Genomic DNA, 27,643 nt, shown 5'->3' with positions numbered 1-27,643 from the left:
AAGAGACCTAAGAAGAAAGATTGGAATAACTATAAGTGAAAGTTCACTTTGTCAGATATGCTTTACAAATCAGCATTCTGTGAAGCCATGGAGCTACATGGATGTTGCAGCAGCTGGTTCTATTTTAAGAGTGGGATTATTCATCTCAGCAGTCATCACAGCATGTGCTGTCTCTACATATAAGTTAAATGTCCTTGCATTGGAGGTGTTGATAGGAGAAAGGAGTTATGTAAAGTGGATTCTGTTAATGGCTCTATCGCTAATTAGCAGTGCTGTTCTGAGCAAGCCATTTTACTTCACCGGGCATAGATCTCTCGTATGATCAATCCAAGTCAGACGTTAGGGGAAGGAGGTTAGTGGTAGAAAATCTCTAAGGATATAGCTGGATCCATAAATTAGAAACCATATGCAAAATTTTTTAAAGATAATTCTTGTCATGATCCCTGTAGCTCTTTTCACTCTCCCAAGGTACTTCGTATTCCTCGTTTATATGTGCACATACTTTTACAGCATTATAAACATGGAATCTGCTTATAGCCTGTGTTTTCTCATGCATACCTCATGAACTGTATAGTTTTCAAAATAATTTAATTTTAGGTAACCCTTTTAATAATGTACCATTTCATCTTGTGAGATAGTTGAGGTTTTTAGTTTGTTTTTGTTTTTTCTTTTTGTAATTTACGAGCTATTTGTTTAAGTTAGGTTCCCAGTCATGGGATGACTATCAAAGGGTATAGGCACTTTTATTTCTCTTGTTTTGTTGTCAGATTGCCTTCAAACTGGTTTAAAACACTCTACAATGCCGCCAATAGTTTTTGAATGATTTGATTTGATTATAGCCAGCATTTGTTCATTTAAGGAATGTTTATTGAGCCCCTGTCGTGGTGGACTATATGTTATAATAGGGAAGATCAATGAAAACCATAATAAATAAGTAAATTATGTTTTATATTAGAAGATGATAAAGGCTCTACAGAGTAGAGCAGTTAAGGGGATGCTGAGAGGGGGATGACTTGCATTTTGAATTGGGCATTTTCAATGTCGGCCACTAAGAAGGTGGCATTTAAGCAAGGACTTTAGGCATTGGGCTTGCTTTATGTATTTTTTTTTTCTTTTTTACTAATTTAAGAAGTTTATATAGTTTCTCAAGATTCCTGTAGTCTATTTCCTTTGTTAGTGAGAATGAACAGTTTCCCACATATTTTCTGTTTTTCTATTTAATCATGGCAGAGTTTGAAAATTTTTATAAAAGTCCAAAGGTTTTCTATGTAGGACTTAGAGTGGGGAAAATTAAGAGTGGGGAATTACAATTAAGAGTGGGGAATTACAATTAAGAGTGGGGAAAATTGGGCTACTAAGTTTGTATTTGAACATGAGGAGAATATTCTGTCCAGCACTTTAATAAGGAACAAAAATTTAAAAAAAAAAGAAGAAGAAGATTGCTTCTTCTCTCATTGTATTTCTATTTTAAGTAAAGGAAAGGTGGTACTTAATGTTAAGATGTATAAGAATAACAGATATTTGTTTTTTTATAGGGTGACTGTTGGATCTGTATGGAACTCATGTCTACCTCGTTTGATAAGTTTTACAAATATGTATATAGTGTATTAGATGATGTTATTCCAGAAGAAATTTTAGGCAAAATCACTTTAGCAGTAAGTACTTGGTTTTCAAATTGTTCCTTGTCTACATACTTACATAAAGATGCTACTGGAGTTTTGAATGCACACATCTGAATGCCCTTCACAGAATGTTACTGACCTTCCTGGAAAATCATTATAATAGGAAAAGAGACAAAAATCACTTCTGTGGGGTAATTAATACAACAAGTAGTAAGAACAATTTTCAAAATACTACATTGACACTTTCCATTATTGAAAAGTACGTGTTGAAATCATACATTTCAATAATAAATACTACAGTATTCTTTCCATTAAAATCAGAGTGAACCATAACAGCCTGTGCTGTAAATAAGGCTAGAAAAAGCAATTTTCTGTTCCTCTTTCCCTTGTTACTTTAACTGTATTTAAATAGGTTATATTATCACAGTTCTGCTTAAATTAGAATTGCAGCAGTTTCCTTGAAATCCCTTAATTGAAACTCTTTAGACTAAGTATATTTCCTGTGGTTTAAGATTTGGGCTATTCTGTCTAAACTACTTAAATTGTTGACTAGCAATTTCAGTAACCAGCATTACTACTAATTTGGTCAAATCACTTTGAGCATAGTACCAAAAAAGAAAAGAGGCACTGTTTTGCTTACGTGTTTATAGTTTTGAAAATGAATTAATGATCATTTTCTTTCTTGTTCTTTTAGCTAACAAAGGTCATTCATAGTTTTTTCACAGAAAGAAAAACAAATTTTTTTGATAAAGTTAGTAAGTTTCTTAGAAACCCCTGAGAATCTGAACTAATGACATGACCTGGGTTAGTGGATGTGTAAACTAAATTTTATAGGAAGTTGTAAGATAGATATTCTGGTTGCATGAATTTCCTCTTTCTTCCCTGCATCCTCCACATCCAGTATAGTCTGCCTGGTAATTGTCAGTTTATCCTGTTTAATCATTAAGGGTCAATGTTAAAATAAGTAGACAGTTTTTGAACTGTATTTTAGTTGTAAGAGATATGTGTGTATAACTGGGATTTAAAAAGTCAGGTTAAACTCTAGTCATAATCTTAAGATTAATAGGTCTCATGTTAATATTTTAAATTATTTACCTGAATTAATGCTTAATTTAAATGTTTTATGAGCTGTTAAGATATATACCCTTTCATATAATTTTATAGAGAAGCTGTCTAGTATAAACAAGTTTTACTAGAAACTTCTTCATTATTCAGACAGGCGTATGAAATTTTATGTTGATCACTTTAGTCATCTCTCTTCAGTATACCAAACCTAGCTTTATCTTGGAACTTTTTACTATTCATAATAATTATAATGGAACAATAGTAGAATAATGATAATAGCCCATGGTTACTGAGTGTTTATTTGTGTCAGGCCAAGATCTCATGACATTTTATGTTCATAGCAACTCTCAATGGTAAATAGTGTAACCCCCTTTTTATTTACAGATGACAAATCTAAAGCATGGAGAGGTTAAGTAATTAATTTGCTTTGAAATTCATACATTTGTAAGTGTAAATGATTTAAGCCCAGGCAGTCTGATCCTAGAATCCAGCTGTTAACCACTGCATGACCGGATGATCATGAAGTTGGAAAACATAGATAAAATTATTTTATCCTAAATTGCAATATATGTAATGTACACTAATAAATCATTTATTATATATTTGCCTGTGTTTCTAGACTTGGTGATCATCCTTTATATTAAGCGTAACATTTAAAATTACTTTGTGTTAAATCTCTTCTTGCTAATTAATAACCCCATGAACAAGCCTGGCTGTTTGAAGCATTGCGAGTTTGTGTTCTGCACCCAGCAGCTTGATGGCAGCGGAGACTTGACCTTTCTAATTGTAGGCCTGTGCTTCACTTCTCTTTTAGTTTGAGGTTGTAGAAATGTTAATTCAAGTCTCTGTTTCCTCTGTTCCTGGAGAAATCTTTGATTTCCTGATCATGAGCAGTGATCAAACAACAGGATAAATTCTGGCTCTGCAAAAATTACTTTGCAGGCTCCACACCCAGTGAGGGTGAATGATTGTGAGAAACTGAGAATTTGGAAAAACTTATTAAATTAGGGTTGATAATGGAACCAGACTGTTGGACCTTTTTGTACTAAATATATCTGTTCCTAAAAAGTTCGATGGTATGAGAAAGATTATACAACTTTTTAATGACTTATTTAAAAAATTGTAAGTTACCTGTTTGTTTTTTTAGCTGTCAGGGAAGGGCGTGTAAAGGCAACTATGATTTCATATCTAAAATCATAATTTAGCATCTTCAGCTAACATAAAAAATGGACAGAATATTGAAATATTAAGCCCAAAAGAATGCAAAGAGCTACCCAAGCTGTTACTTTACCGTAAGCTATTGTGCTGTTTGATTAGAAGGAAATTGATTGTTTATCCCATCCTACTCTGCTTTTTCCTCCCTAGACTGTGAAAGCACTAAACCACTTAAAAGAAAACTTGAAAATCATTCACAGAGGTGGGTATGAATTGTTTTTTTTTTAGACTGGAAAATAACATTTTTCCTTAATAGGAAAAAAAATTAAAAGTTACAGTGTATTGTATAACTTTTCCTAAAACACTTGTATTTTTAGCAAAACATACTACATGTACCCTAAAACTTTATTATTAATTTAGGATTTTTTTCCCTTTGGGATTCTATAAATTTCAGTCTAACTTATTAGAATGTTGGGGCTTAGTTGAAAAATAATTATTCATTTGCCTGATAGATAATTAATGTTTCTCTGTCTATACAAATAAGGCAGGAAGGTGAACCTGTGGACCGTCAAAGAAGGATCTGCAGGATAGCACCCTCGATCATTTTAAAGGCACGCTACTGTCCCTATCAAGTGTTTCTTCTTTACTTGGGAGGATTTTTGTAAATTGAGAAAGATTCTTTAATTAGTATTTTACATTGAAATTCCTCTAAAGCATTTGTATTTGTGAAAACAGTGATCTTGGCCTTATTTAGACACAGGTCCAAATTCAAACATTTGGTGTCTGTCTTTTGGGAGACAGTGGGATTCCTGAATTTAATTCAGCAAATAGTTTAAGTAGTTGCTCTGTCTTATTACTATGCCAGACTCGGGGTAGTGAGGCAGTGGCTTTGAAGAGGCACAGTTCTGTACCCTCAGTAAATCTGTAGTGGACAAACCCAAGGTGATACATGGCAGTGTGTGATTCAGCCTGACAACACAGGACAGAAAGGAAACAGTCGTATTCAGAGATGCGAAAAACCTTGAATTCTGAGGTTAAAGGGCTCTAAGTTTGTGATTAAAGAGATTAGTAATTAGGGCGTTGATTTAAGTAATTTTTATTTGAGGTTGACCCTGAACGACTGCAATTAGTTAACCTCGAACATCAGAATATTTCATTTAATTTTGCCTGGCTTAATGCTTGTTAAAGATAATTTTGGCTAGCCTTCTTATTTTCTCTTTTGGCCTAAAATCATGTAGGATTAGGTCCCTAAACAAAATTATTTTGTTCCTCTTGTACTTCATCTTGTTCTTGTTTTGGATTTTTTTCCCTCCCTTTTTTTGTCTGTATTTGGTAATTATGGGAGTATTACCTTAGGGCGTCTGACAATTACCTTAGGGATTCTCACCAATCACAGTAAAGCACTAAGACACTGCCCAAGGTTAAATAAAAGGGAAAGGCTTCAAAAATAACTTTGGTTTTCCTGTGACTAAGTAAAATGATGAATTTATAGCAGTCTTTTTTACCAGCTAGGATCAGGTAGCTTTTTTTTTTTGCTGTAATTAGAGTGCTTTTGATTACAAGTAAGAGAAAATCCTGTTAACTGGCTTAAACTTCAAGGAAACTCATTATCTGTCGTAGTAAGTCCAAAGATAGGGTGGCTCCAACACGATGTGATTAGGGCTCAGGCTCCCTTCTTCTGGCTCTGCTCTCCTTAACATGTTGGCTCCATCCTCAGGGTAGTAACAACTAAAGCAGGTCCTGTGTCACACCTAGCATAACAGCCTCTTGAAGAAGAAGCTGTCTCTTCTTGTGTGGCTGTCTTAGCAGCAGGGAGCTCTTACTTACTTGTCTCTCACATTTTCTCTTGTCTCCTTCATGCCCTTACCTAAACTAGTCCCTGGCAAGGAGCATGAGGCTACCCTGATAAGCTTAGACCAATCAGGACCCCGTGTTTGGAGATGCGGATAGATGTACACAGAGGAGGATGGATCTCAGTAAAATGAAAGTTCCATTAGAAAGGTTGATGGCATGCTTAGGAGTGGATGTTTGTTTGATAGGCAGTCAGCCGTGTCAGTGATGGTAAGCATTCTTTTCTGGATTTTTTTGTAGGTCCCTTTCTGAGTTACAGACAGATATTTTTGTATCCTATATTTATTTCTGTCCTTTTTATTCATGGAACCATGACAGGGACAATTAAATGCCTCGAAGGATCGAGATAGGGACAGAGAATTAGTGAGCAAGGGCAGGGAGAATTGTCCAGCTAGCTGATTTGCACACACTGGCAGTGAGTGAGTTGATGGTGAATGAGGAGGAGGTGATAACCTAGGGGCCAATGTGACAAGACTGTGTAAAACCTGGAGAACCAAATGGAAAGGATTCAGCTTTCTCAGGTGTGTGGGAAAGCACACACACTCTGAGAATGGTAAAAATGAATCTAGTTTCTCCAGGATGACTCTTAAAGAAGGTTGGTTGGGAGAAACTCGATGAAGCCATCTAAGATCAGAAAAATCTCTCAAGGAGAAATAATTATTAAGTGGATACATTTACTGAGTACTAACAATGTTCAGTTTCTGTAATAGGTGTTTTCACTTCCACAATCCTATAAGTTAGGAATTATTATATTTTGTAGATGAGGGAGTTGTGGTTGCTAAGTGAGAGTTCAGGAACTTGCCCCAGGTCACATTGTGAATATCAGGCCCAGGTCTTGAACCTTTGCTTTTTTGATCCCGAAGCTTGTGGTCTTTTAGATGTACTGGATTGGATACTTTCCTAAGTTAGATAAAGCTCTCCTTTAACTAAATTGTGAGTTTATAATTTGTATACTTTGCATTTAGTTGTATAATCTTTGACACGTATTGTAAAGTAGCTTAGTATACTCTTACAGATTAAATTCATCCTACATGTTTTGACTGTTAAGTAATGAATTTGAAACAAGTAAATGAGTATGTCTCTTGATGAAAACAAAACTTTATAGAATGCCTAAATTTAATATGAGGAGTTTTTTGATAATGAGTTTTTAGCATTCAGAAAATTTTTTTCATCTTAGCTATCTGAATTTTAAGGACTTGATCACTTATGTTTTCTAAGGTTTTTCAGTATTTTTCCTTGAAATACTTTAGAATATAGCTCGTTTGATTACTTGAACGTTGAGTGACATCTGTGTCTTGCAGATATCAAACCTTCCAATATTCTTCTGGATAGAAGTGGAAATATTAAACTCTGCGACTTTGGCATCAGTGGACAGCTTGTGGACTCCATTGCCAAGACAAGAGATGCTGGATGCAGGCCATACATGGCAGTAAGTGCAAAGGCCAAACCTTCTTGCTTGACATTCATTGCACAGAGAGCCTGTGCCCTTTGGTGCTGTACTACTAAGGAATCTGCTTTGGTCGTGCAGTTTCACCATACTAGAATATTCTCCTCTTCCACGAAGACCAAACTCAGTTCTAGCTCTTCTGTGAAGCTTGGCGAAATCATCCCAGTGAACTCCTGTTTCATTGTCTTACCGTATTCCTCTTGCCTGGCACTGAGCATTTATGGTCTTTTCTGATTACTATTTTTTCATTATATTCTAGTTAGTTCTCAGAAGGCCTCTTTTGTACCTCTAGACCCCCATATGCTGTCTTGACTGTAGGAGGTACTACAGTCAAGTAGTAGACATATTGATTGTATGTTTACAATCACTGTTACAATTGATTGTATGTTTACAATTGTAGTAGACATATTGATAATGTAAGTGGTGCTGTTTCTGGTTAGAGAAGAATAGGAAGCCGAATTCCTCATAGAACTCAGTATGTCTCATAGCATGTTCAGAGGTAAGAGAAACTCACTGACACGTGCAAGGTAGAGGCATTAGTTATCTCTCAACCTGGCGCGTCATAGTACCTGCTGATGCATAGGAAAGCTACTTATACTGATATGTTTATTTTGTAACCAGCCAAAGTACTGATCTACCTCTTTTTTTTTTTTTTTTTTTGCGGTACGCGGGCCTCTCACTGTTGCGGCCTCTCCCATTGCGGAGCACAGGCTCCGGACGCGCAGGCTCAGCGGCCATGGCTCACCGGCCCAGCCGCTCCGCGGCATGTGGGATCCTCCCGGACCAGGGCACGAACCCGTGTCCCCTGCATCGGCAGGTGGACTCTCAACCACTGCGCCACCAGGGAAGCCCTCTACCTCTTTTTTCAAAAAATTAATTTATTTTTGACGGCGTTGGGTCTTCGTTGCTGCTCATGGGCTTTCTCTAGTTGCAGCAAGCGGGGGCTACTCTTCGTTGTGGTGCGTGGGCTTACCATTACAGTGGCTTCTCTTGTTGCGGAGCATGCGCTTTAGGTACGCGGACTTCAGTAGTTGTGGCGCACGAGCTTAGTTGCTCCTCGGTATGTGGGATCTTCCCAGAACCAGGGCTTGAACCCGTGTCCACTGCGTTGGCAGGCAGATTCTTAACCACTGCGCCACCAGGGAAGTCCCTACCTCTTTTTTGAATAGGTTTCAGATGGCACTCAAGGTACCATTCTGCAGGTAATTTTTGCCTTAGCATTCCTCATATTTATTGATCTTTCTCATATCTATCTACCTACCTACCTACCTACCTATAATCATATATATTTTGTTACTTTTCTCATGTTTATTTTTGTTGCTTTGCCTAGAACTGTATCAGTGTTGAATGACAGTATTGATGGTAGGATTCTTATGTTGCTTGACTTGAAAGCAAATGTCTTTTTCTGGTTTACTAAGTGTATGTGTGTATATCTGTGTGTGAGAATGTGTGTGTGAGAGAGAATAAGAATGAATCAGAAATGGCTATTAAATTTTATTAAATGCCTTTTTGGCATCGTTCAGTGTATGATAAAATGTTTCTGTGCAGCTGTTGATATGACACATCATAGTAACATATATTTCCTGTGGTTGAACCGTTCTGGCATTCCAGAAATAATCCCTACATGGTTCATAGTTTATATGTTTAATATATTTTTACATGTGCTATATTAATATTTATGATTGCTACATAAAAATGTTTGAGATTGGTTTATAGTGTACATTGTAAAGGTTTTAGATGGGTTATGCAAGTTTTGAAAATCAAATTGGCAAAATTTTCATCTTATTTTATTCATACAGTAAAAAAGTATTGATCACCTAGTAATCAAAAACATAACTTTGGCCTCCTTGAGCTCAGAAAATTTTCCCCAGAGCTCAGAACAGTTGTGATAGTATAGTTTTCTGTTCTTTGAGGTTGAAATCCATCTTGGCCAGGAGTCTTTGGGGAAAGATACATAATTCTTTTTTTGTTCTAAGATTTTTTTTTTTATGTCGACCATTTTTAAAGTCTTTATTGAATTTGTTACAATATTGCTTCTGTTTTCTGTTCTGGGTGTTTGGCTGTGAGGCATGTGGGATCTTAGCTCCCCGACCAGGGATCGAACCCGCACCCCCACTGCATTGGAAGGTGAAGTCTTAACCACTGGACCGTCAGGGAAGTCCCCATAATTCTTTGAAAACTGTGAAATTTTACTGTTTCCTTAGCATCACACATATGCGTGGGTGGGTGTGCGTGTGCATGTGTATACATATATATACTTTCCTTTTCTTAGTTGTTTTAAATGTTGGGTGTAAGAGCTGTTTACTGCAGTGTTTTAAGTACCAATTATGTGGTAGTTTTAAAATCTGTCCAGACTCTTTAATACACCTCCCTTCAAAAGGCGGTGGCTAAGTACAGCCTTGAGTGTGGACTGAACTTAGGCACTCACTTCTCATGAGTAGCATGTGGCAGAAATGACAGTGCATCCCTCTGAGAGTAGGTCATAAAGAGGCATGTGGCTTCTTTCTTGTTTTCTTTCTTGGATTGCTCACTCTGGGGGAGGCCAGCTGCCATGTTGTGAAGACACTCAGGCAGCTTTACAGAGAGACTCGTGTGGTGAGGAACAGAGGCTTCCTGCGGTACTGTGTGAGTGAGCTTGGTGACGAGACCTCCTGCCCCAGTGAGGCCGACAGCCCTGGCTGACATCTCAGTTGAAGTCTCATGAGAGACCCTGAGTCATAACCACCAACAAAAATGCTCCCTGAAGCCTGACTCACAGAAACCTGAAATAATAAATGTCTGTTGGTGTCAGCTGTTAAGTTTTGTGGTGCTTTGTTACACAAATAGCTAACCGGTACAAAGTGATTCATGTTAATCTTTTTACTTATTACTTGCTTTCAAAGCATTTTAGTCCGTACGTTTCTGCCTTTTGGGACATATTAAAATTCTTCTTTTAGCATGATAAATGGTCAATTAAAAAATGAAATATTGGAAAGGGTCTGTTCTGTATTATAATTATATTCAGCACTTTTTTTTTAACTGTTTATTTTAAAATTTTTTTGGTGGGGGGCTGTGTTGGGTCTTAGTTGTTGCACGCGGGCTTTCTCTAGCTGCAGTGAGCAGCGGGGGCTACTCTTCGTTGTGGTACATGGGCCTCTCATCGCTGTGGCTTCTCTTGTTGCAGAGCACGGGTTCCAGGCATGTGGGCTTCAGTAGTTGCAGCACATGGGCTCGGTAGTTGTGGCTTGTGGGCTCTAGAGCGTGGGCTCAGTAGTTGTGATGCACCGGCTTAGCTGCTCTGCGACGTGTAGGATCTTCCTGGACCAGGGCTCGAACCCATGTCCCCCGCATAGGCAGGTGGATTCTCAACCACTGCACCACCAGGGAGGTCCCTGTTCAGCACTTTTTTGCCATTTTAATCTAAAAAAATAAAGGAGTTCAAAATTTGAAAACATTGAGATTGTCAATTTCTCCTTATTCCTTGGTTTTTATTTTGTATACTTTAATACAGAGTAACTTGAGTTGTGTATTTATTATAAATTATATGCTTTGGATATAAAATTGTTTTATCTACTACTTTTTTGCTGTTTTTGTTAATATTATAGACCCTATTCTCTAAGTTGATATTTTCCTCTTGTAGTTAATTTTAAAAAGCTTTTTGTTTTTCAAATCCATACTTCTGACTTAGATTTAGGATACAGGGTCTTTAATTAGTTTCATGGATCTTAAATCTCCACTCCTCAAAGAATACTTTTCAAAATATTAAAAATATTACATGTACAAATAAAGAACGAACATGTGTCAAAAATATATTTAACTCATTAATGAGAAAACTGGACAGACAGGTTAGTGAAACTGGCTCAAAGAACATTTGCATAATTCTGTATTTATAGTCACTAAAGAAGGAATATTGCAACAAGATGGCTAATCAAAATATAAATTTGCTAATTATCTCCAGGTCAATAAAATAATAACTTTTGGGGTTGTTGGACAGAAATCATTTGCATCCCTACCTGACAAAAATCTGCAGGTTATTGTGTAACTTAAGTGTCTGGGCCCTAATGAAACAAGTACACTTACACAGTCCTTGGGCAGGCTTGCTGGTGCCCCACTGTGACACTGAAAGGAAACGGAATCCTTTTTTGGATTTATTTCCCGGTGTTGGATAAGTTTTTCTAACACACAAATGATAGACATTATAGCTGTTTGTGACATAAACATACAGCAGTTTTAGAATGACATTAGCGCTGTAACCACAAATAATAGGTGCCCATTTTAAGCATACAATTTGAATTTTGACAAATGTAGTTAGTCATGTAATCACCACATCAGTCAAGATATAAAATATGTCTCATATTTTATAGGATCATTGGTTCTATTTTTTGTCACTGTCGGTTAGGTTTGCTTTTCCTCAAGTTCTTTAGAAATGCCATCCTACAGTCTGTGCTTGTTTGTGTGTGCTTTCTTTTGAAGATGTATCGATGCTGTCCGTGTGTATTTGTCGTTCAGTCTTTTTATTGCAGAGAAGTTGTTATTGTATCAATAGACCACGATTTATTTATCCATTCCACTGTATCTTGTCATTGCTGAGTTTTTTAGTACCTGTTATGTGTATTAGTCATTCAGTCTTTTTATTGCAGAGAAGTTGTGCATTGTATCAGTAGACCACAATTTATTTGTCCATTCCACTGTGCGTATCTTGACACACAGTCTTTTAGTACCTGTTATGTTTCTCCATTGATTTAGATCTTCTTGCTGTCTCTCAGTGATGTTTTATAGTTTTTAGTGTGGATCTCTTGTGCACCTTTTGAATTTATTCCTGAGGAATTCATGTTTTTTGATGCTAATATTGTAAATGGGATTTTTAACTTTTTCCCAATATTTTGCTATTATTATAGAGAAATAGAGCTGGTTTGCACATTCTGACATTGGGTCCTATGATCTTGCTGGTTTCACCATTAATTTTAGTAGGGATTTTCTAACTAAACAGTCATAGAAATCCAAATGTTTGTGAGTAAAAGCCGTGCTTTTCTCCCCTTACCTTTTTGTACTGGCTGGGAACTCCAATATAATGCTGAATAGAAGCAGTGCCTTGTTCCCAGTATTAATTAGGAAGGACGTGTTCTGTATTCCACCACTAAATATGATGTTAGCTGTAGGTTATTTTACATACATTTTATGAAATAAGAGGTTTCCTTCTCAGTATGCTAACAGTTGTTGAATTTTATCAGATTCTAATCCTACATCTGTTGAGATGATCGTATGACTTTTAAAATCATTCTATAAATATGGTACATTACATTGATTTTCAAGTATTAAGCCCATATTATCTTCCTGTGATATACCCCACTTGATTATGATATATTACCACTTCATATGTTGCTAGGTTAGATTTGCTCATATTTTAACAATTTTTGTGTCTGTATTTATGAGGGATATTAATTGTCTTGTAATGTTTTGGTCAGGTTTTCATAAATGGCTATGCTGGCTTCATAAAATGGGTTGAGAGGAATACCCTCCTTTTCTGTGTTTTGAGAATAATTTGAGTAAGACTGGTGTTATTTCTCCCTTGCATGTTTGAAAGAGTTCACCAGTAAACTTACCTGGGTCTGGACTTTGTGGAAAGGTCTTTAATAACAGATTCATTTAAAAATTAAAAAAGTTTTGCAGTTATTCAGATTTCTACATTATTTTTGTAGGTTTTCATTTTCAAAGAATGTCTATTTCATCTGTTTCTGTAAGATGAATAGTAATATCCCCTCTTTCATTCTGACTTTAATAATTTGAGTCTTCCCTGTCTTTCTCTTGATCAGTGTAGCTAGAAGTTTGGCAATTTTGCTAATCTTTCCAAAGAATCAACTTCTGCTTTTGACATTTTGTATTGATTTTTGTTCGCTTGTTTCACTTACTTTTGCTTTACTTTTTTTTTTTTTTTTTTTTTTTTTTTTTTTGCGGTATGTGGGCCTCTCACTGCTGTGGCCTCTCCCGCTGCGGAGCACAGGCTCCGGACGCGCAGGCTCAGCGGCCATGGCTCACGGGCCCAGCCGCTCCGCGGCATGTGGGATCTTCCCGGACCGGGGCATGAACCCGCCTCCCCTGCATCGGCAGGCGGACTCTCAACCACTGCGCCACCAGGGAAGCCCTGCTTTACGTTTTACTACTCCCTTCCTTCTCCTTGCTTTGAGTCTAGTTTGTTCTTTTTCTGTTTCCTTAAAGCTGTCAAGTTAGGCTGTTGATTTGCAATCTGTCTTCTCTTCTAATATATGCAATTACTGCCGTAAGTCTCCCTCTGAGTAGTACTTTCACTGCCTCCCACAAACTTTGGGTAATTTCATTTTGGTGATTTCACTTTCATTGAAATTGAACATGAGTACTGTGAAATAATTTACTGAAATTATTTCAGTAAATAATTTCATTGATTACTTCATTTTGTAACTTCATTTTATTAATATTTAGTTCAGAATATTTTTAAACTTTTTCTTGAGACTTCTTCTGTGATCCATGTGTTATTTAGAAGTGTGTTCTGTTTTTAATTTTTTCTTGGAGTATGGTTGCTTTACAATGCTGTGTTAGCCTGCACTGCACAGCAAAATGAATCAGCCATACACATACAGATATCCCCTCCCTTTTGGACTTCCCTCCCATTTAGGTTACCACAGTGCATTAGGTAGAGTTCCCTGTGCTATATAGTGTGTTCCCATCAGTTGTCTATTTTATACATAGCATCCGTAATGTATATGTGTCGATCCCATTCTCCCAATTCCTCCCCACCCCACCCCTTTCCCCCTTGGTATCCATACATTGGTGATCCATGTGTTATTTAGGAGTGTGTTGCTTAATCTCCAAATATTTGGGGATTTTTTAGATATCTTTCTATTATTGATTTCTAATATAATTATTTTGTGGTCTAAGAACATGCCTTGCATGATTTCACTTTTTAAACATAAAGTGTGTTTTATGGCCCAGATCATGGTTTATATTAGTGAATGTTCCATGTGAGCTGGAGAAGAATGTGTATTCTGCTGTTGTTGGATGGAGTATTTTCTCTCTTGGTTGACTATCTGGGATTTTTATGTAATGTGTATCTTATCAGGTAAATAAGTATATTTATATCTAAAAGTAAAAGTGAAGAGCTTCCAATGAATATTTATGCAACACAGTACTCATATTCAAAACAAAATGCATAGGTCTCCAAAGTAATTGTTGCTGACAGGCAGAGAACATAACACAGTGACCATTATGCTTCTCTGGACGTTTCTTTCAACAGCAGTTACTGTCAGCCTTAGCTAAGGATCCATTGTCAGCTCTGTGCTACTGATACCCTCTCTCTCTCTTCTTTTCCATTCCTGGCACGCTATGTAAATAATGGTCCCTTATTTCAAGGAAATGTAAAAATGCTCCCTTCATAGAAATTACTAAAAATGATTTTTGCTGTTTTTATGATAGGATAATATATTATGATACTGGCAATGCCTTAATTTGGTTAACAATTAGACTAATTGACAAATATCTTTAAAGATATAGATGTAACTCTATATCTTTTTTAAAAAATTTATTTATTTATTTTTGGCTGCGTTGGGTCTTCGTTGCTGCGTGCAGGCGTTCTCTAGTTGTGGCGAGCGGGGCTACTCCTCGTTGCAGTGCCCGGGCTTCTCACTGTGGTGGCTTCTCTTGTTGCGGAGCATGGGCTCTAGACGCATGGGCTTCAGTAGTTGTGGCACGTGGGCTCAGTAGTTGTGGCTCGTAGGCTCTAGAGCACAGGCTCACTAGTTGTGGCGCATGGGCTTAGATGCTCCATGGCATGTGGGATCTTCCCAGACCAGGGCTTGAACCCATTTGCCTTGCATTGGCAGATGGATTCTTTTTTTTTTTTTTTTTTTTGCGGTACACGGGCCTCTCACTGCTGTGGCCTCTCCCGTTGCAGAGCACAGGCTTCAGGCGTGCAGGCTCAGCGGCCATGGCTCACAGGCCCAGCCACTCCATGGCATGTGGGATCTTCCCGGATCAGGGCACGAACCCATGTCCTCTGCATCGGCAGGCGGACTCTCAACCACTGCACCACTAGGGAAGCCCTGGATTCTTAATTACTGCACCACCAGGGAAGTTCTGTAAATCTGTATCTTTAAAGGTATAGATATTTAGCTTTATGATAAAGAGTGAGTGGAGCAATTATAATAAAGTTAGCTCATACTTGCTTTTGTGTCTCAAATATACTGTGGTATGTCCTTATTCACTGAAGCAAAAAGTGATAAGATTCTAAAACTTAGTCTTTTTTTTTCCTTCTTTTTCCCATTACTTGCTACTAATCTGGCCCTGTAATTCTTTATGTTTTTCCTTTTTCCTCCCCTTTTCTCCCTCTGTCTGTTCTCAGCTTCAGTTTTGTAAACTCTTGTGCGTCCTTAGGGGGAAAAATTAGGCTTGTATTCCCTTTATGGAGGAAGCCGTTGAGTTGGGTCTTTCCTTGCTGTTCGTTTTCAGTATAATATTGGCTTCCTGTTACTCCCAGTCTGGCCCTAGACATGGATTCCTCTAGGAGTGTGCTGGTGTTCTGGCTGCCTACCCAGCTCCTGCTTCCATTACTTGCTCCTGGAGGGTGTGTGTAATGAATGACTGTGATTTCTCTTTGTGTTTTAGCCTGAAAGAATAGACCCAAGTGCGTCACGACAAGGATATGACGTCCGCTCTGATGTCTGGAGTTTGGGGATCACATTGGTATGTTCGTGTTCACTCAACCTTGTCGTTGTCGTGTTATAAGACATTTAGAGATAAAAGAAAATTTAACCATAACCAGTCTTTCACCACTCATAAGAACATATCCGGTCTCTTATAGTCTTTGATTTTATATACCTATTTCTCCCTGCCCCCCAAGTGTAGAAAAACAAGTTTTTATCTTAAAACTCAAGCTAGAGTTGATTATTTCCCTTGTGGTTTTGTGAAGTGCCTAGGGCTCTTTAATGTAGTGGCCCTGGATCTCTTGGCCACGGATACTAGGAGTCAGAACTGCGCTCAGAGCAGGAACAGGGAGGCCAGCTCACCTGCGGTCGGTGCAGCAGTGCAGCTGCGTCCCCATCTCAAGCAGGAGTCGTATGTCCAGTAATACTGTGGACAGTGTGTGTATTAGGTGCACATACTTATATGTATGAAGGTAGTTATATACTACTTGGAATCTTCTATTCACCGAATAGAAAAGTCACACATGCTGAAAGTAATTCCATTGTTGAAGGACAAGAACCACCGCAGTGACAATTCTCAATGAAAGTTCTACCTTAGAACAACACTGAGCGAGAATAGTAAGAAGACTACTTAGTTTGTAACTAACAAGCACGATGAAATAAACTATCTCACCTGTGGACTGTATTGAAATTTTGGTTCTATTTTAAAAACAGATTTATTTGCTGATTTCCTTATTACCAAAATTTGTTTTGAAGTTTTAGATTTATTTTCTTGTGCTTGCTGTTTTACCAGGGCTGAATGGCATTTTTCTGATCTCAGAGCAGCTTCTTCCACATTGGATGTGAATTTTCCATCAGTATAGGTGGGGCTGTGTCCTGTTTGGTAGGCAACCCAAAACTTTTCCTCCCGTCTTAGTAAGACCCCAGAGCCCCGAGACACCAGGTTCAGAGCAGTGAACTTTTCCTGTAGCTTGTTAAATAATCTCCATTTGTTTATTGGCATTATATGGTACTAAGATCCTCTTCCTGACGATCACACACCCTTGTGAGTGTCCTTGGTGAGTCACTGTGCCACACCTAATGAATTCTCCGTCTAGAGACATGAAGGCTGACAGCTCAGCTCTGCACAAGACTCCATCTGGTTTCCCTTGTGAGCAGACATGGGAGACACCTTGTGGAGTCTTTTCTCAGCGTGAAGCCACTAACCAAAGGGGATTCCTTCCCAGTTAGTCAGGAGAGAACACAGAACTTGGGAATCTTAGGTCTGGTGACTGGAGCAAGACTTATAGCTACCAACTGAGACAACTGTTTGCATGTAAGAGGTAGTCACGACTCAGAAATACCTATCTATGTCCAAGCCAGTTATGCTTAAAAAGCAAGTTTTTACTTTATTGTAAAAACAAAATTTTGTTCTGTGAAAGGTTTTAACATAGGAATTTTTTAAGCAATTTCCTTTAGTACCTCTGGCTAAACTTTGTTTAAAAGCAAGGCGTTCAGTACTTATAATTGCTTTTTAATTTTTCATAGAGACATTATTTTCATATAATATTTTTAAAATTATGAGATGTGTGAAATTAACTCCTAAGATCCTAAGTCTTTCACCTTATGATGTTGTATCCTACTGTTTCCTTCTCTTATCAAAACCTGTTCTCAGGGATGAATCTAATGAAGCAATTCCCATTGCTGTGAGTAATCAAGGAGGTTTACTTCTTCCCAAGTGTTTGTATTTTTATCAAAAAGAAACCTCAGCCAAAGGAGTGGATTTGCGCATGTGTGTGCGTGCCCACCTGCCTGCTTTCCCACAGGCGCAGGTGCAAGTGGAGACGGTGCTGAGCTGCAGGAGGCCTCTTCTGGGGAAGAAGGCCCTCCCATACCAGCTTCCTGTCGGAGGACAGCTTTATGATTGCTTGCTCGCCTTCCTTTCATTGTGCAAACTGGTACTTTAATATTTGACTAAACTGACAAAGTCAAATCTCAGTGGAAGAAGCTCCAAAACCATCTTCCCAGATAGTGCTCTGTCTGTCATGTGCCATCTCTGATAAGTTTGGGGTCGCCTGTCAGTGCACGTAAAATGGGGTTCATTTAGGCCATGCTGCAGACTTAAACCTAGTTCTTGGAAAAAGCACAGTTTCTAGGTTTCCATTGTCCTCAGAACAGAGTGGGAGAAAGATGGGAATACAGTTCACAAATATGTTTGACCTGTGGCAGATATGGACATACTATCTTGATTTCTAAATATCCCTTCCACTTAGCCATAATTCTGAAGATTGCACCTCAACCTGATCTTGATTTGAGTCAAGGCTTTTTCAAGAGTTTTGCTTGGAGTTTAGATTTACAATGTGGCCTTTCCAGTGAGGAGTAATAAGTACTGGATTAATAAGTAATGCCCAGTGTATTTTGCTTTTTCCTCTGTGTTCTCTTTAGTACGAATTGGCCACAGGCCGATTTCCTTATCCAAAGTGGAATAGTGTGTTTGATCAACTAACACAAGTTGTGAAAGGAGACCCACCACAGTTGAGTAATTCTGAGGAAAGGGAATTTTCCCCAAGTTTCATCAACTTTGTCAACTTGTGGTGAGTATTTGATTTATGAATGCTCAGAGATATACGGTGAGAGGACAGTGAGGTGATTACTTAATCTTAGCAACACTGGTACTTTATACTGGGGAAGGGAGCCTGCTTCATATCGCTCTGTCTTCTCAGCTGGGACTCTGGATCACTGTGGCTACATGGAAGGCTCCAGCTAGCCTGGAGAGGCATCACTCTCTTATTCTGCTACTCAGGTACTGATGAAAAACAGATGTGGGTGGTGGAGAAGCTGCTGCCTCCAGATTTCTAGTACCTTGTACAAGAAATACAGCCTAGGTGAGATTGATCATCTTATTCTGATGTGGCTCTAACAGTGAAATTGTACCAGAATCACTTGGAAGCTTTTACTAGGTTAAGATCCTGCCAGACTTTCAGGGGTGGCTCTCTGCTCTGACCTGACACGTAACCCAGCTGGGTGTATGTAGTAGTGTCAGGCCCAAAGCTCAGTTGGTAGAACCATATACTGCCTCACAGAGACCTTATTCCAAGGAACCTTATTCCAATAAGTTTCCTTATTCTAGGAACCCCACACCTGATATTGTTCACTCCCCGTTTTACAGGTGTGTATGTGTTCGTAGCATGTAAGAATAAATATACACTGATATGGCAACAGGACAGTCGTGCCTTGTTATCTAAATTTTAAATAAAACCTGTTTTGTTATCATTTGAATATTTTTGATAATTATTCTGTTTATCCAACATGATTTAAAAGTAAGATATATTTATGAGCAAAAAGCCAGAGCATTTTGTATATTTTCATTCTTGAAAATGCTTTTCTTTTTCTTAATTTTTTCTTTCTAGGAATGCTGTTTCTCTCTACTCTTTTAGGTCCTATAAGACTAAGACTTAATGTTTCATGGTCTAGCATTGCCCTCTTTTTGAATATGTAGAAAACATTTGTTTGGCTCCAGTTTTCAAGTCCCTTTCATCTTCTCTAACCAAATTCTACTTTTGTGTTGGTTTTCAGAGGGGAGAAGAATACCTCAAGATTTTTAGATAGAAGAGGGCCATAAGGATGACGCAAATTGGCTGCTTTTTCCTTTTAAAAAACCATCTACTTTTACCAATTTGCACACATATATACAGTATATAATTGCAAAATGTGATCATTTTATATATTCCACTTTAATGAAATATTTGGTTAAAAGAATCTGTGTGAGTCATAGAGCATAATGTCTAAAATAATCACCTGGGAACACTCCACCAGGATTGCTTTCTTCTTAATTCCTGATCTCTGTTGGTTTTGTTATATATATTTATTTATTTATTTATTTATTTATATTTATATTTACTTTTTATTTCTGTGTCCCGTGGTGCAAGTTCTCTCCCATAAATAATGGTTATAGACTTGAATCTCACGTTGTTTTCCCTGAGTAGGTACATAGTTCCATCTCATTCCAGATCATTAAGGTCTGCGGTTGAAGTATTATATGTTTTTGTGATATGCTCGTATCAGCTCTCCACATTTGTCCATTCTCCCTTCTTCTATCCCTGAGCATTTTCTAGTATCTAACCTGGATCATTCGGATTCCTATTTGGTTTCCTCATAATCCAGTATCACCTTGTTCCAAGCCATTTTCCTTCTTTTTGTCACAGCTGTATTTTCTTATGATGCATGTCTATCCAATCATTACTTCTTGTTGAAAACTTGTTTAGAACGTGCGTTCTTAGTGGAGTGCTGTCACCCCCAAGGGACAAAAACTTGTTCTGGAGAGCCAGAAAACCTTGCATAGTATAATGGTTTGTAGCAGATATGCAGTATTTAACTTTCATGGGAAGGGAGGGTAATAATGAAAAAATGATGAAGAAGCATGAAGTCTAATGCTAAGAAAAGCAACAAATGAAAACCTACTATATAGCTCAAGGAACTCTACCAAGTGCTCTGTGGTGACCTAAATGGGAAGGAAATCCAAAAAAGAGGGCATAAATATATACATATAGCTGGTTTACTTTGCTGTACAGTAGAAACTAACACAACATTATAAAGCAACTATACTCCCAATTAATTTAAAATAAAAAGAAAGAAAAGCAACAGACTAGAACATAAAGCTGCTTTTAATGGAGATGAGATTATGGAATAGTCTAAAATACACTTAAAATAAGTATATTTAAGATGCCCAAGGAAGTAAAGGTGTAAGTTTCATTAAAACTGAGGAAGAAGTAAACAGAAATGAAACAGTTAGCTATGAAAACTAATTAATTAGAAGGCTTGGGAATGAAAAAACATAGCTATTGATACAAAGATACAACAGATGTGATGTACTCTGGACTGAAAACACTTGAAGACAGAGTTGCGGAACTGGAAGATGGACTTGAAGGGTTTCCCCAGCATGATGTAGACTAATATGTACGAAAGAAAATAGTTAAAAATCAGTGAGAAGAGAATGAGTAATTCTAAGATGTATATAATGGAAATGAAAAACAGCTCTGAAAGTGGAGAAGCAATATTTAAGGAGATAATAGTGGAAAAGATTTGAGAATTGATCTAGGATAGGTGCTCAGATTTCAGTTAAAGTCTCTGTATCACGTAGGATAAATAAAGGTAAATTTATACGAAAATTCACTGAAGCAAAATTGCAGAACAATGATAAAGTAAGAGTTGGCAGGAAGAGAACTTAGAGTACCTGCAAGAATGAATGAATCAGACTGACAGCAGACTCGTCATCAGCAACACTAGTTGCCAGAAAACAGTGGAGTCATAGCTCCAGAGTGCTGAGGAAAAATAATTGTCAACCTCATCCTAAAGTTTTATACATGGGCACTCAATTATCATTCAAAATAAGGAGGAAGTATAGATTTTTTTTTTTCCAGGAAGGGAAAGCCTAAGAGTTTACCATTCATAGATTGTTTTGAAAAGATATATTTGACCAAGAAGAAAAGTAAGCCCAGCAAAAGGGTGTTGCAGGTTGGTTCCCTGGAAAGCAGGCTTTGGGGACAGTAAAAAGTGTACAGGAAGTTGGTTAAGTGGTAGGTAGTGATCTTTGGATCAACAAACAGCAAAGGGAGGGAAAGCAGGGCTAGGCAGAAAGGGGAGTTGGGCTGCAATGCAGCCTCAGCCAAAGCCTCCACCAGCCCTGTAGGAAGCTGTGAAGCTGGGCTGGCCCTCCAAGGTTGACTCATATGGGAGGAGGGTCTTGGACTTTTATGCCCCTTTGTGGATCAGTCATTAGATACAGGCTGGCGCCAGAAGGCCAAGGTGGCTGTCTTCAACTGATGCCATCCCTTAGAAGCCACAGCCGAGGGCTGCCTGCTGGCAGCCCTCCCGGCAGCGGAGGAGTAAGTCCTTCATTCCTAAAGAAGGCATCTGTGTAGTACGGTGAGGCGTCCACTACAGAAGGTGCAGCTGTGAAGAACAGCACTGAGTTTAGATATAGGGGACCTGTATTGCCCAGATTCACGTCTGGTACTAAAAAAGTGAATGTAATTGAGGTTGGAGGAGAGTGGTGATTAAGGTATGGTCCAAGATAGATCAGGAAAATACAAACAAAATGAAAGCACTTCTGGCGCATTAATTAGACAGGGTAGAATTCAAGGGGAAAATGTCAGGAGGGCAGAGGTGTTTAATATATCAATATAGTCCTTATGAAGTTGTACTACCGTAAACTTTTGGAACAAAGAACACAGAACTAAGATACAGAGTGCAAAAGTGTTTTAGTTCTAAGGATAAGTTTATAAAATTCATATGTAGCTTATCTCCCAGACTCGCTGGATTACAAGTTTCTCTTAGGGTAGTGGCCGTATGTATTTAGAAACACACAGGCACACAGGCATATACACTTACAATCTTATACTTACACATGCATTCATACATTTAACTACATAGTATTCTAACATGTAGCTATGCCATGATTTATCCAATTTTCACCAGTTAACTTGTTTCTAATTTTTCACTAATGCTCCTACATTGAACATCTTAAGGGTAAATCCTTAGATTGTAGATTGCCTAATTTTTTGTGTGTTTTTTATGTTTGGCAGGTTGTCTGCTTTGTGACTTTGTATCTGAAGGGAAAAAAAAACTACTTATTTGATTGTAATACTTTGTTCGTGAAAATAAAAGTACTTGGGTAACTGTGTGTCCATTTTAACGATGTTAATTTTTGTGTTATTTTAGCCTTACCAAGGATGAATCCAAAAGGCCAAAGTATAAAGAACTTCTGGTGAGTCTGAGACTTGGGGAGTTGGAGCTGTCTCCTCACTCCTGAGCCCTCCAGCATGCTGTCCACTAAGCAGCAGCCGGCCTCTCTGTCCTAGACTGATTGACCTTAATGAGTGTTGTTAAAGAATGTTTTAAAGCAAAGAGATTTGGGAAGAGAAAATGTGTAGGTCTAGTTTTCCTACTAATTTACTAGCTAGATTCTCATGGAAAATTTTGGCCTTCACATGTTATAAAAACTACCTGAAGGAGCTTGAACATTCACTTTGAGGAGCCGTTTCCACTGCATGGTCTGTGTGTATAACACGGCCATAGGAATTTACTGTGCTCATCCTGCCTTTATTAAAAGCTCTCACACAAACTGACATCGTATGGCCAATTCTCATTTCTTTGAAAGTTCTCACCCTTCCATGGAACTCGGACTTTTTAAGCAGTCTACCGGATCTGGCCTTGGTCTTGGCAGTGAAGAAAGTCCTGTGACCTAATAATGTGGGAATATTTTAGGAAAAGACCCACTTGTCACACTAGCTTCTGGTTCTCCAAGGATGTTAGGTAGAACTCCAGTCAACCCCAGCACTGACTAAACGTATTTGGTTAGTGTACTTAGCAAAGCTATGAAAGAAAAATATCGCTGGGGGTGGAGGACGAAAAAGTGAGTTTGCAAGGCAGGTACAGAGCCATAGGCTTTGGAGAGCACAGCGCACAAGCTCAGGGGAGAAGTTTCCATTGTGCCTTTTGGAGTGGGGGTCAGAAGGGTCGAAACTGAAACCTTTTTGTAAGGTCCTTCTGCTACATGTGGGGAGATATGGGAGGTTGGAGTTTATGCCTGTGTCCCACGAGGAATAGCGACCGTGATTCATGCAGTTCTTCTTGGCTCTCAGATGGCGGCGGAGGCTCCAGCTATGCTTTGTGCTGAGGAATGTGCCGTCCTGGTACACAGATAAGCTTGCAGACCTCACAGCCAGGGCGGTTCTTCCAGAGCCTGACACCGTGCATCGTATCTCAGCGGCTCACACCCATTAACACGTCTGCGTGGAGTGCAGACTGTGCTTGCCTTGCTACAGTCATTTACAGCTCGACCTGGCTGGAGCCTGCAGTTCTGTGCTGTGTCGAAACTGGGAAAAGTTCCGTGTGAGCTCTGATGCGAATATTGATCATTTTTCTTTTCTTTTTCTGTTTTTCAATATTCTTGCAGAAACATCCCTTTATTTTGATGTATGAAGAGCGCGCTGTCGAGGTCGCATGCTATGTTTGTAAAATCCTGGATCAAATGCCAGCTACTCCCAGCTCTCCCATGTATGTCGACTGACATCGCTGCTACGTCAGACTCCTAGGCAAAAGGGCTGAGAGGAAGCAAGACGTAAAGAATCTTCATCCCGTACCACAGTGTTTTTATTGCTCGCCCAGACACCATGTGCAATAAGATTGGTGTTCGTTTCCATCATGTCTGTATACTCTCGTCACCTAGAACGTGCATCCCTGTAATACCTGAGCGATCACGCAGTGTTAGTGCCGGTCAGAGAGACCTCATCCTGCTCTTTCGTGATGGACGTATTCATGAAATGTGGAAGTCAGTATGATCAATTTGTTGACCGTGATTAGATCACATCTTAAATTCATTTCTAGACTCGAAACCTGGAGACGCAGCTACTGGAATGGTGTTTTGTCAGACTTCAAATACTGGAAGGATGCGGTGATGGATGCGCTGTGTCTGAACACAGACTCGGGCTGGAGTGAGAAGAGCGGGCACAGCCAACGAGACGCATTGCCTTCTGGAGCTGGGAGACGGAGGAGGGATTTACTGTCTTCACCAAGTGCAATAGATTTACTGATGTGACATTCTGTTGCTTTACAGCCACCGTCGATGTCTGGGGATGGATGTACTTAGCCAAATTCCTTCCCTGTTTGAGATATCATGTTAAATCAGAGGGAATTTATCTTTACCAAAAACCACGTTGCGTTCAGAGAGGTGAACGTTAAAAGATTGAGACAGGACAGAACGTGTTCTTTTCTCCTTCCCCAGCCCTCTGCTCTTCACTGGGGAGACTCAGGAGTCTGCCACTTGTCAGAGAAGGTGCTGATCCTAAGAATTTCATTCTCAGAATTCGGTGTGCTGCCAACTGGATGTTCCACCTGGCACAGACCACCTGGACTGGAAGAAGAAAAAAGTACGGAGGGCAAAGTTTACAGCTGTTTTTAATCCTAGAATCTTATGGAACAACTTGTAGCAGCTGTATATTTCCCCTTGGTCCCAAGCCTGATACTTCAGCCATCATAACTCACTAACAGGGAGAAGTAGCTGGTAGCAATGTGCCTTGATTGATTAGATAAAGATTTCTTCTAGGCAGCAAAAGACCAAATCTCAGTTGTTCGACATCACTGGCCCAGGTCTTCAGCTTCTGCATCTCTTTACCCACCTGTGTGGTCTATGGCCACTATGTGACTTTTGCTTGATCCAATATTTTGCCTTTTTCTCCTGTATCAGAAACATTTATAATTACCAAGGATGTTCCTTACCAAGGATTTTTAGCCCCCAGTCTCTCACATGCTCTACTGTTTAAAAGGCTGAGAAGCGTGGGGCCCAGCTGATGTGGTAGGTAATGAAGGAGCATCTTTTCTAGAGAAAACCGCTTGACCAGAGGAGGATGGGAAACGGCAGTCTCTTAGGTGAGATCACCACCTGCAAGAATCTCTAGCAGGTCACCACCATTTCTTGGAATTGGGAGTCTACAAAAACACAAAAACCAAAAAACCCCCGAAGAACCCCAGAATAGTTCTAAGAGGCCATTTAAATCTGCCATCTTCTGCTGTCCTTCCTCCCTTACCCATGGGCCGGGTCTCCGTGGTTTCACTCTGGCCTCCCTGGCCCCGAGCGTTTGTGTGACAGTCGGTCAGGCAGCACTGTGAGTGGCTCATGCACACTGGAGTAGAAAGCTGCCATGGTCTGAGACGCAGATGGGGCTGCGACGGAACCAAACAGTGGTAGGTGTTGCTGTGTCTCCTCCCAGGTGACGGTCACAAACACTTCTCAACAATAAAGGGAGAATGGTGCTGTTTACAGTTACATCCCTGTAAATTTCAGAATTCACCCGTGGTTTATCGCTTTGGTCCACTTGCCTGGTTTTCCTGTTTTCTCCCCCATGGCACCTGAAGCCCAGGCTTCCCAGTGCTCTACAGGAGGCCCTGCAGTGTCTGCCTCTGACCACACCAAGCCATCATCCTCCACCGTTCCCGGGGACTCCAGAGGAATCTGCATCTCTGCTGTCAGCCTCCTGTGTGGCTCAGCATGGGGTCACTTTGCCATATACCAATGGAGATAGAAGCAATTCTGACTGTCCAGGAGCTAATCTGACCGTTCTGTTGTGTGGATGACCACATAAAAAGGCAATTTTAGTGTATTAATCATAGATTATTATAAACTATAAACTTAAGGGCAAGGAGTTTATTACAATGTATCTTTATTAAAACAAAAGGGTGTATAGTGTTCACAAACTGTGAAAATAGTATAAGAACTGTACATTGTGAGCTCTGGTTATTTTTCTCTTGTACCATAGAAAAATGTATAAAAATTATCAAAAAGCTAATGTGCAGGGATATTGCCTTATTTGTCTGTAAAAATGGAGCTCAGTAACATAACTGCTTCTTGGAGCTTGGAATATTTTATCCTGTATTCTTGTTTGAATTCTTCCTCTATTTAAGATATATACATGGAATCGAAGTGTTTATGTAATAGTTCTATCCTTTTGCCTGCAGGTCAGTTGTAATAAATCTAGGATGTGATGATGACTTTGTAATTTGATTTTCTGAAGTCAGACCCTGAGAGGGTCAGTTCCATTGGAATTATCCAGTTCCAAGTCAATTGCATTAAATTATCTGTGCATTTCACATGGGGGAAAATTCTCTTCTTCTGGAAGTGTGTACGGCTTCTTTCTTTTTCTCGCCCTGTCTTCTGGCTGCCGTTTCTCTGCTTATTCTTCTTGGAAAAAAGCTTTGCTTTCTGTTTGAGCAGGCGTGATGATGGGGTCAGTTCAGATTTGTTTCTTTGTTGGTTGCCCTGGCCTGACCCAGCATTTCTTACTGCTGAAGGAGGAGGGTGCCGTGTCATGGTGGAGAGACAGCCTGTAAGAACGCGGCCTGCCTCGGCCCGACATCTGGCTGCCAGCCCTGCTTTCTGCTTCCAGTCCTGTGGCCGCTGGGTAGGCATCAGATGTCAGCTCATGCATTCATTCACGGCTACTCGAGAGAGGAGGGGTAGGGGGGAGATTGGTGGGTCAAAGCCCTGCAGAGGTCAGACCCGGGAGGTTTATGGATGGAGGACAGTGGAAATTAGCAAAAAGCCATAGAGGCCTGGGAACTACCACAGAGAAGAATCTGGAGCTCCAGCCCCAGAACTGACCTGTTGTGCTCCCACCTGTCGCTCGTTGATGACATCCTGACTCATTGAACATAGACTAACTAATCCAGCACCTTACCCTTTTCCTGTGCCTGCTGCTAACCTGATCTCGGAGGCAACAACACCATTACAGAAGCAGGTGTGGTAGGTATCGAGCATTGTCCAAGGAAGGGTGTGGCCAGAAGCATCCTGACCCCTCTGGCTGAGCCTTATCTGCTGGGGAGCGGAGACCCCGTGGAGTTTCCAGATCCCAGCTGAGCACCAGCTGTGCGCAAGACAGAGTGTCGTAGGTGGACCATGTACTCAGTGCTTCGTGGACACTACCTATGTTTGCTAACCTCAGCTTATCCTGACTGTAGCCTTCTGAAGCAGGTGGTAGAGGCCCGTTTTAGAGATTAGAAAAAAACAAGGCTCAGAGAAGTGAAGTTCTGGCTCTGATAACAGAGTAGGGAGGAGAGCTGAGATTCACATCCAACACTCACCATAAGAAATTACATTAATTAAAACACGGCCATCAAGAACGGGTTGAGCTGAGTGCTGGGAGATTGAACTATGGGGATAACTCCACTCACAAGCCTTACCAAGGCCTGCTTTGCTGTCTTAAAGTCCTAGTGGCCCCTGTGAAGGCAGCTGTGTAGAAGGTAGTTACTTAGAACTAACCAGAGAACTCTAGGTCCTAATTCTTAAGCGCAACATCTGAGAATTCAGTGTAGAAGGC

The 27,643-nt window shown here is 39.5% G+C and overlaps 1 protein-coding gene across 5 annotated transcripts in view; it reads left to right on the top strand.

Annotated features, from left to right (window-relative positions):
• MAP2K4 (mitogen-activated protein kinase kinase 4) overlaps nt 1-26,315 on the top strand; it is a 105,222-nt gene extending 78,907 nt beyond the window's left edge. For 2 of the 5 annotated variants that reach the window (XM_022596226.3, XM_022596223.2), the window contains 7 exons: nt 1,536-1,655; nt 4,053-4,104; nt 6,995-7,122; nt 15,754-15,831; nt 18,216-18,364; nt 22,491-22,536; nt 23,728-26,315. In XM_022596226.3, the coding sequence (XP_022451934.1) occupies nt 1,536-1,655; nt 4,053-4,104; nt 6,995-7,122; nt 15,754-15,831; nt 18,216-18,364; nt 22,491-22,536; nt 23,728-23,841 (687 nt within the window). In that variant the 3' untranslated portion in view covers nt 23,842-26,315. The other 3 variants (XR_016388839.1, XM_089900331.1, XM_089900332.1) reach the window with 3 other exon arrangements.
• Nucleotides 26,316-27,643: the final 1,328 nt, after the last annotated feature.

Source organism: Delphinapterus leucas, chromosome 19 (assembly GCF_059928025.1).
Source record: "Delphinapterus leucas isolate spDelLeu-1000000601 "Yukka" chromosome 19, BTC_Dleu_Yukka2, whole genome shotgun sequence".
Taxonomy (NCBI): Eukaryota; Metazoa; Chordata; class Mammalia; order Artiodactyla; family Monodontidae; genus Delphinapterus; species Delphinapterus leucas.
The sequence above is the reverse complement of the archived record's forward strand: the minus strand, read 5'-3'. Positions and strand labels throughout refer to the sequence as shown.